Source organism: Arachis hypogaea, chromosome 1 (genome assembly GCF_003086295.3).
Source record: "Arachis hypogaea cultivar Tifrunner chromosome 1, arahy.Tifrunner.gnm2.J5K5, whole genome shotgun sequence".
Taxonomy (NCBI): domain Eukaryota; kingdom Viridiplantae; phylum Streptophyta; class Magnoliopsida; order Fabales; family Fabaceae; genus Arachis; species Arachis hypogaea.
Genome location: NC_092036.1, coordinates 22,752,181 through 22,762,090, shown reverse-complemented (window position 1 = coordinate 22,762,090; position 9,910 = coordinate 22,752,181). Strand labels below are relative to the sequence as shown.

Here is a 9,910-nt window from a genome sequence, read left to right as displayed (position 1 = left end):
TTTCACACCAAAACGTGTAGCTTTTTAAAACAGGACATATTAGTCCTCTCACCCCAAAACGACGCCGTTTCTCCCCACCCCTCCAAACACACTTTAATCCCCTTCTGCATTTCCAATCAACAATATTTCACCAAATCCAGAAGCAGCAAATTAAGCACTTCCAGTTCTGCAATTCTAGAATCATCAGCAATGCATCCAAAACACATAAACAAGGAATCAACAGAGTAACAAATCGCATCAACATCAGCGAAATTTCAAGAAAAATGAGAGGCTGGAGTCTAAGCAAATTCAGATTCAACAAGTAATTTAGCGACATATTCACCAACAACAGAGCACAAATTCAATTTCACACTCAGTTCACAATTCAACCTGTCCAAATTGTGCAATTTATGAAGAACATGTAAGAACTCCTTATAATTCTGAAAAAATTGCTACACTCTCAAATAGAATCAGCAAGTTACCAGAAATTGCATATGGAGAAAACGGATCTGAGAGAATAAGAAAAATTATGCAAACAGCACCTGAGAGCTTGAAGGAGTGTGATCAGATAAACTCTCCGAGCTTAAAGGAGTGTGATCAGATAAACTCTCCGGTGCATCGATTACATGCCACCGAACACTGAAGCTCCATTTTTCGTCAAAATTTTCGTCTGGAAGCAGTCTAGAGATATGACCAATAGCAACATGAAGATTTCGGCCCACGACATAAATATGGCAATCGCAAGCATTGACAGTAAAAGACTTGCATATTTGCTCAGGCAAAGGGGGGCCATCTATGGCATCCCAGGAGTCTGTTTCCGTGTCATGGACCTTTAGCTTCATTCTTTCGAGCTCAGAGACAACAAACAAGTGACCATAAACAACGACACTTGAACTGGTCCAGCCTTCTCTAAGTCCAACAGACATGTTTTTCCAATTATTTGTTCTGGGATCATAGACTTGTCCCCTTGGAGAGACATAAAAGGGCCATAACCAGCTTTCCTTGACGAGAAGATTCCCGTTGAGAACTGCTGCATCATAAGATGCCATATTGGTTCCTATGCTGGTGATAGAGCGCCAATTTCCAGTGAGAGGATCCAATACCTTTCTCATCTAAATACACACCTCACCTGAACCCCTCCCTTTCACAACTAAACTTGATTTTATTCCCCCCAAAATCCAAATCCTCTTCAACAAACACAAAATTTCCTGACTTTATGAAAGCAATTTCACCACAAAGTCAGTAACTTTACCATCATCTGGAAAGAATTTAACTTTGGAGCACAGAGATACCAATTTACAAAAAGACAAAAGCTTAGAAGCAGCACATAGAAAAAATCTCAGCTTTATCTGAAATAGCAATCACTAAGGACCCCACGCCGACCCACGGAGACGTCATCGTCCTTGGCGAAAGCGTCGTCGTCAGTGCGTATGCACTTGCCGAGTATGAAGGGAGTGAGAGCGAGCAAGGGCTTGTGGTCGAGCGAAGACGATGCGGAGGTTGAGGAAGGAGAAGAGAGAGAGGCAGCACCGCCGCGTACGGAGACGGAAACGGAGGAGAAGCTGGCGGGAGTGGTTCCGCTTCCGGTGGCGGCGATGATTGAGGGCTCGGCCTGGCAGAGGAGCCACTCGATGGTCTGGCCGTCAGACTTCTGGCCGAGCTCCGTCGGACTTCTAGCCGAGCTCCGTCGAATGCCATGGGTCGGAATGCTCCCTTTCTTCCTTCACCCGCTTCACCTTCACACTGAATTCGAAGGATTAGGGCTCAAGGATTTCATGGATTGGGGGTGGGGGAGAAACGGCATCGTTTTGGGGTGAGAGGACTAATATGTCCTGTTTTAAAAAGTTACACGTTTTGGTGTGAAAGGACTAATACGTCCTCTTTTCAAAAGTCTATCCCACGTGGCAGCTCGTAACGGCCAAGTCAGCGCCACGGAAGCCACGTCACCGTTTTTCGTCAGGGCAAACGGAGCGACTCTAACGGAGGAGTAAATATGTCCACTTTTTTGTAAGGTCAGAGACATTAAAGTATTTTCCAAAACTCAGGGACGAAAATGTCCGCGAAAAAAAAGGTCAGGAACAGATTTGTCATTTATTCTTTAGAAAATATAATACGCTGAGCGTATTGCTAAAGATAAATTAAAAAAAAAATCTGCTACTGCAACTTGTCCTCTGCGAATTATTCTGTTTCTAAAATTTTAAGAAATTCCATAAAATTCAATAATAAAATATTACACCAAAGTTAAGTCAATATTTTAAAAAACTAGCCTACCATGGCACGGAACCATATGGGTTAAGCTCGGTTAGTACTTAACAGCAAAAGCTATAGACATACATATCGTCTTGACAAACAGAAAAACTAATTCAACTAGATTAGATCATTCAAATATGGATCAACAATATAGCCAGCATATCAAAATAGAAAAGAACAAACAAACAAACAAGTACATTTATTAGAAAAGAAGAGAGCCACCGATCAATCATATAAAATTTAAAGAAAAAGCTTTAGAAAAGACCCAATTTAAGAGAACTTGATTTACATCACAACAACTTTCTTTTCACTATTAAAATATAATACAGCCGACAAACAACAAATAAAAAAAATACGTAAAAATAAGAAAGGGGCAATCAACTAAATACTTTTTAATTTTGATATTCGATTCATAATACTGTTTTTTAACAAATGTGTAAAATTTAGTGTGTTTTTTTTTTATATGAAGATTATAAATTTAACCCTCTAATTGATAAAGTTTAACTTTTTTTTTTAATTTTTAAAATACAAAATCGATTATCCGATTGGTGAAGTTACACAAATCTGATTCTCTAATTTGTGAACTTTAATTTTTTAAAATTTTTAAAATACAAAACCGATCCTCTAATTTGTGAACTTATACAAAATCGATTTTTCGATTTGTAAACTTATACAAATCTGATCCTCCAATTTATAAACTTTAATTTTTTAAAATTTTTAAAACACAAATCAAATTCTCCAATTTGTTATTACCTCCATACTAAATTAAAACATCCTACTTTTTTATAACAAAAAATAATACAATAATTTTCATATAAAAAAAAATCAGCCATCAACTAAGTCATCAATTAGATCACATAAAGTGATTATTCTATTCTGATGATGAGGGAATCCATCTTTGCACCCACTTCCCTTTTGTTTGAATTGAGGAGTAAGGGAATATCTCATGCCTTTAGACAAAGCTTTAACAAGAAAAAGTTGTTCTAAGTAATGATGACACTATTGGATGTGGAGAATCCCTAGCAATGACGTGATCATCTTTGATTATTATGGTCAAAGGGATTTTTATTTTATCTTTTTTTAAAAAGAAACTAAAAACAACATAATTGGGACACACTGAGCTGGGTTTTGTACTTCATAGGACCAACAATGCTGAAACTAATGATGATGAATGGTGTCCCCCTCGCATATTGATATTGCCTCAATCATTTCATGTTTTCTTAATCATAACTTTTTTTATTAACCTTCTCATCCTTCTTTTACCAATGAGTATTCATTATATTTGCGCATAGATTTTTGGAATTTCACTGAGAATCAGAATTCATGTGTTACAGTGTTAGTGTTACATTGCATGAATATGAATTGCTCACTTCCTTGCACAAAAATCTTCATCTATACCCGAGTAACTTTCTACAAATTTCTATATGGATCAATAATTTTATCATGCCTCAAACATATTCACTATGATAATCTAGTAATATAGATTTGAATATGATGTTATATTGAAATTCTGTTAGGGACTTGGGTATTATGGGGTGTTCAAAGTTTCACATCGAATAGACAAAGAGAGTGATTCTTCCCCTTAACAGCTAGCTTTTAAGGTGTGATTTCCCACTTTTCTTAGGTACTTAACAATGGTATTAGAGCGTGGTTGTAGACCGTTGCGTCAGTGTCAATAGAGTGCTAGCTTTTAAGGTGTGTTATAATATGCATTAATTTAAACTTGGTAAATTTAAGTCACTCTTATCTAATCAATGCATTATGAATGTACTAAAAACTGGGACACAAGGGTCATAAGGATATGAAAATTTTGGAATTTTTTACTAGTGAAATGCTGAAATGCAAAAGACTTGAAAATAAACCGCCAATTTCTTTTCACCTAGACCACCAACAACCCCTTCATGTACTATTGTTCATGATTCACTAATAATAATAATTAAAAAAAGGAAGCTTGAAATTTCACTTAACAGGTAATTAATTAAATGAAGGGGAAGAGTATGTCTAAGCATCTGTCCAAGCGGCAAAAACGGGCATCTGAGGCAAAGAAAGCACCGGAATAGTTGCCGCGGCTGCCAATAGCTTGGTAGAAGCTACTCCTCCGGCAGAGAGCATTGGCAAGCTTGTCCTGTTTTCAGGGCTACCTTCTCTTGAGCTGTTCAAGCTCGTTGCCAGCGAAGAAGGATCCGATGCATGCGCATTATGCAAATGCGCATAAATCTTGCTCGGATCCTCCACTTCTTGAAAAAACACATTGTCTATTGCCTCCAGTCTTGGCTGGCTCTGGCTGATTTGCATTAGAATCGATTCTTGGCTTTGGTTATCAAGGTTGTTACTAAACTCGCCGGCTCTGCCAACGAGAACCTCTTTGTTCCGCCGTGCTAGCTCACTGCTTAGAAGGTTGTTGCTTGCCATGATTTTTTCGACATCATATCTTGTTATGTCAAAGTTTGTTACGGCATTAACCCCTCTGAATTTTATGGCTGCAATGTCATAAGCTTCTGCTGCTTCCTCTTGTGTGCCTAAGAAGTTTTCATTTCAAATAAGAGCAATGATTATTAGCATTTTCTACTATCATTGAAACATGTTTCTTTCTTTTATTCTTTTTTTTTTTCTTTTATGTTTTTTCCATCTTTGGTCAGAAACACTGTATCATGATATTTTCAGTGAACATTGCAGATTCTATGTTATGATTGTCCTCCATCCGTACAACTAACAGCCTTAGACAAAAGCTGTTTCCATGAATAAAAGTACTTTACAATATTAGATTTCCTCATGGATCACAATCACAATCAGAGGCTAATAATAAGTTTTTAAATTCATGTAAAACACTTAAAAAAAATCAATAAAATAAACCAATAATTAGTGGTATATTAAGAAACTATAAAAATTACTCACTGAAGGTTCCAAGATATAGATCTTTGTTTCCAGCTACCCTTCCAATTCGAGCTTGCCACCTTCCATGTTGGTGATGCCTGCTACGTAATAATTGAACAATGAGGGAAACCAAATTTAGAACATATTGAACTTCTTTTGTGAAAATATTATGTAAACAAAGTATAATCTAATCTGTCATCTCTAACTATGAAATTTTAAAAGGCTAACAAATTTAACTATAAATAAACGAAACTAATTTGTATTAACGAAAGATAGTTTTTATATGACAAAAGTATCCAAAGACGGAGTTAGATTAACTTTCAGAAAGGGGCCAAAAAGAAAAATTTACAATTAACAAAGAATAAAATAAAAATTTTAGAAGAGACTAAACTAAAATTTATACACAACTTGTAAAGAAAAATTTGATGGTTGGAGGAGGCTATTGTCCTCCCTTGTGTTGTATGAAGCTCCACCTCTCAAAGTACCCAAGATTAATTTTATTCATTTGTATATTGGTCAATATTTCGAACTTTCATGTGTAAATTTTCATCTTTCATGAGTATAAAGTTAGTTTCATTTATTCATGGGTAAATTTGTTAACATTATGAATTTTTATGGATAAAAATAGTAGTTTAATCTATAATATATGCTATGTAATTATTTTAGCCTATGATCAGACCTAGTTACTCCTCTGTACATTGAAGCTCCCCTTGAGAATCCGCTGCTTTTTCTGATTCCACAAAGTTGAGTCATAATAAACATTAGTAATTGAATTAGTCAAACAAGTAATACTAACATGGGTTGTTCACAAATTTACTATAACATAATAATGAAACAGTAGCAAGGATTTTACCTTCTTAAATGAGCAACATATTCTTGTCTGGTCATGTTCTTCATTTCCTCAAGTTGATTTTGATAATTTTCCAACTGTCAAATAAAGAACATGGCCAAAAAAGAGAAACAATTATAATAGGATCAATGGATCATCATATCATCAATCACTTTATTGGACTAGGACTGTCCAATGAAATTGATTAGAAAATATAATTTGAAGAGAAAAGAAAAAGCAAATTGAACTAATTAATTAATTAATCAATTATAAGTATATTACAGGGAAGTTAATGTGCGTGGAGGGTCCCCAGTACTTGAGTGCCGCCATATCATAAGCTCTCGCAGCTTTTTCTTCCATATCATAACCCCCTAAGAAATGAAAATTTTGTAATCACTTGAATAAAACGTTAATTTTGCTCTCTTTTGTTAACATCATAAGCAAAATATTAAATGATATCTTAAACTTGTAGTTAAATAATTTAGACATGAATTTGTGATAATGATGTATTAGTTTATACGTGGGAGGATTTCAAAACGTTCTGTAATATGGATAATTGGATACTTGAAGTCACAATTTTGCGAATTTAACAAAATAAAATAAGCCAAGTATTGGCCCTATAAAACACTCGGCAACTTTGTTTGAAGTAACACTGTTGCGACTTCAAAATTTGTCCGCAGCAAAAATTGAAATAATTTGTAATCAGTACTTATTCAATTTTTTTAATTTAATAATTTAATAACATATTTTATCTCATACTTTTAAATATTAATAGCTAACTAATGACTAAAAATAATAATCCTTTTTGGCCTTCTAACATTCCTTGTTACAAAAACTAATATCTCTTGCGTCATTTTCATTTTTCAACTCAAGATATTAACGTCTCTAAACTGTCCATATATTTAATCTAAGAGAATTTAATACAGCAAAAATTAAAACACTAATATTTGAAATCAGTCTCAAAAAATTTGTAGTCACGTAATTTAATCTTCAACAAATTTTAATTACTAAATCATTTTCTAAATTTTTATTTTGTTAGATATATCAATTCTTATCTTAAATTTTGATAAAAAAAATTAGACAAATTAATTTTTATTATTATTTAATAAAAGACATAATAGACTTAACATTTTTAAATCTCATATTAGTCTTTAGTGATTAAAATTTATTAAAGATTAAAATATCGGAGTAAAAAATTTTTAAAGACTAATATGAGATATTACGGATAAAAAAAATAAGGATACATATGTAGGTATTGTGAGAGCTTACCTAGATAAACTGAGATTTATGGAGCATTAGAGTTGAATTCCCCGGCAAGAGAAAAACACAAAAACAAAAAACAAAAAAACAGCAGTGAGAGATGACTGAAAAAATTGCAGATGTTACCAAAGCAGAACATAATGGAGCTGAATAGATATGTTTGACCAAAAATAAACAGAGGGAAAAATAAATAAATAAATAAATAAGAAAAGGAAAAAGTGAATGGGAACATTGTCCCTTTTTTCTCACCTTGCCTTCCTTTCCTACTTTGGCCTTCTTTCTTGCAGCTATTGTCCCATAGATGTGCTTCATATCTACCAGTCCATCTATGCCTTAACAAACAAACAAACAAACAACCTTTACACATTGAAAAAATAAATAAATAAATAACGAAAAATAAGAAGCTATTGATTGGCATATCAGTGATGAACCATATCATAGCAATGATGTTTTGCATATATCACCGACTTGGCCTTCTTTCTGAATAAACATTGCTAAAACGGAAATAAAACCAAGATAATGCTTGAAAAAATTTGTCCGAATCGTAGTTCATTACTAATTAATATACACGGTAAAGAAAATGTTGCCACGGAAATTTAGAGATGGATATTTTTTTTTGTTTTTGCTTTTAGTAATTACAAAAAGATGAAAAATTTTCTTTAGAAAAAGTAGAGTAAAATATAGTTTTAATTTTTAATATTTAGATTAAATTTTAATTTTATTTTTAATATTTAAAATGTTTTTATCTTATAAGTTTAATTTCATTCTATTTTAATTTTCTGTCAAAATTAATTTTTTTCAAAAATACTTTTTTTATTATTCTATTATTTTTACTGTCAAATTATTATAATTATAATTTTTATTGCTGTCTAAAAAATTATAATAAAAATAAGATACTTTTAAAAAAAATTAATTTTAGTTAAAAGTCTAAAATAAAATAAAATAAAATATTTCAAACATTATCAACTTAGACCCAAAAATAAAAATAACAATAATTGTGTATCTGTATGAAACAAGTTATAGTATCTGGAGAAGATTAGAATGGAAGGATGAGTAAACTAAGTAACAAACCTTGTTACACCTCTATACTGTGAGGTTCTTTGGCCAAACGTGTCAATGGATTTTCTATGAACAATATGCTTGTGTTGAACCTTTTCAGAACCCCTCTTCTTTGTTGCATCCATGCTGCCAACAACACTCACACGCTGCTGCGAACTCGTGACGCAGCTCGATTGCGAGCTCGGACTCATTGACAAGCTCAAAGACTGCAACTCCCCCCCATAACTCATTGTTCCAATTGAAGAAGCTCCTAATAATTCACCACCTCCATTATTATTCACCTCAATCACCCCCCAGTTCTTGAGATTGTCTGAAGCTTGCGTACTTTGCTTGTTGGAACCTTCTAGAAGCCCCTGGTAGTATGACAAGTGTGGTTGGTGGTTGTTGTTTCTGTGAAAAATGGTGTCCAGGCTGAGAGGCATTGCTTCCGCTACACCTACACTACATTCATAGTGATGATGAGGTGTCTCCATCAAATCGCCGCCACCTAACAAATTCTCCAGTTTTGGCGTTGAACTTGAACCAATCACTTCAAACCACAAAACATTTTTAGTTAATAGTATTGATACCTTTATTCACGGGCACAAAAAGAATATACAATCAGATTCACAAAACTTTCTTGTTTTTATTTATTTATTTATTTTTTGGAGGGAGCTAACCTTGTTGTGGGTGTGACCTGTTGATGAGAGGCTCCATTCCGTAGAGGGTGCCATCAGATTTATGGGGCATAACTGGAAAACCAGAATACAGGCTAACGTTACTATTATTGTTGTCAGGTTCAATTCCGTAGTAGAATCCATAGCTGCTAAGATGAGAAGCATGGTGGTTCATGTAGAAGCTTGTTGGAGGAACAGAAGCAGCAGAAGAGGAAGAAGAAGAATCAACATGATGGTGTGGAGAGAGTGAAAACCCCAACCAGTTGTTTTCATTATTAAGCTCAACACCGCCATCATCATTTTCCACTATACTCTTCATTCTCTCTCTCTCTCTAACACAAACAAAAATTGAGTTCTGTCTTAAGGGGAAAAGATATGTATACTAAAAAGCAACTCAATCATTAGAAAACAAATAAATAAGTAAGTAATTATTATAGTACTCAATAGTGTTGTTCCAAGTAGTTCCAACCCCCAGCGTTTGGGAAGAACAAGTGTAATTTGATTCTGTATTGTGTGTATGTGTGTCTTATGTGTGTGAATATATAAAACAAAAAGAATGGAATGTGGTTACAGGAAGGAGCAAGGGAATGGTTACTTATTGATCGTTCCCGCATTCCATGGGGATCTGTGTCTGAGAAAGACCTTCGCTTTTGCTTTATTCTTATTCTACGCTCCTCTTCCCCACCCACCCTTTTCCCTTTCTCTTTGCCTTACTACTCTCACTACCTCTCTGGATTATACAATTTACTCTCATTCAAAATCAATTTAAATGTTCTTGTTATCCATTAACAAGCCCCATCTTGCACCTTATTGCACAAAACACGTACATCTCTTTCTTTTTCTTTTTCAAGTAATACTTGGAAACGCTAATCTTAGGGAGAAATAAAAAAATTATTTTATTTAAGATTTATTAATTTTAATAAATATTAATTAAGATAAAAATTTTACTATTTTTTGTTATTTTTTTTGTTATCAAATATTTTTGTATTTTAAATAAGTATAT

The 9,910-nt window shown here is 33.7% G+C and overlaps 2 protein-coding genes across 2 annotated transcripts; both read right to left on the bottom strand.

Moving 5' to 3' along the window:
* Positions 1-278: 278 nt before the first annotated feature.
* LOC112706065 (F-box/kelch-repeat protein At1g30090-like) lies at positions 279-1,028 on the bottom strand. Its single transcript, XM_025757199.1, has 2 exons — positions 517-1,028; positions 279-369 (listed from the first exon to the last, which is right to left on the bottom strand). Exons 1-2 carry the CDS (start codon positions 1,026-1,028, stop codon positions 279-281), a joined length of 603 nt encoding a protein of 200 aa, XP_025612984.1.
* A 2,995-nt stretch (positions 1,029-4,023) lies between these two features.
* Positions 4,024-9,590, bottom strand: LOC112800755 (AP2-like ethylene-responsive transcription factor ANT). The gene is made up of 10 exons (XM_025843147.3): positions 9,348-9,590; positions 8,911-9,239; positions 8,264-8,780; positions 7,442-7,524; positions 7,202-7,210; positions 6,215-6,303; positions 5,957-6,030; positions 5,783-5,833; positions 5,125-5,201; positions 4,024-4,748 (listed from the first exon to the last, which is right to left on the bottom strand). Exons 2-10 carry the CDS (start codon positions 9,224-9,226, stop codon positions 4,231-4,233), a joined length of 1,734 nt encoding a protein of 577 aa, XP_025698932.1. The 5' UTR covers positions 9,227-9,239; positions 9,348-9,590; the 3' UTR covers positions 4,024-4,230.
* Positions 9,591-9,910: the final 320 nt, after the last annotated feature.

Bases quoted from the DNA above. Each gene is read 5' to 3' on its own strand.
- LOC112706065 (XM_025757199.1), bottom strand. From the start codon at position 1,028: ATGGCATCTTATGATGCAGCAGTTCTCAACGGGAATCTTCTCGTCAAG. The intron at 370-516 runs GTTTGCATAATT...CAATTTGGACAG, and splicing joins CCTTCAAGCTCTCAGGTGCT to GTTGAATTGTGAACTGAGTG.
- LOC112800755 (XM_025843147.3), bottom strand. From the start codon at position 9,226: ATGAAGAGTATAGTGGAAAATGATGATGGCGGTGTTGAGCTTAATAAT. The intron at 7,525-8,263 runs GTTTGTTACTTA...TTGTTTGTTAAG, and splicing joins CAGTATAGAGGTGTAACAAG to GCATAGATGGACTGGTAGAT. The intron at 4,749-5,124 runs GTGAGTAATTTT...AAAACTTCTTAG, and splicing joins TCTATATCTTGGAACCTTCA to GCACACAAGAGGAAGCAGCA.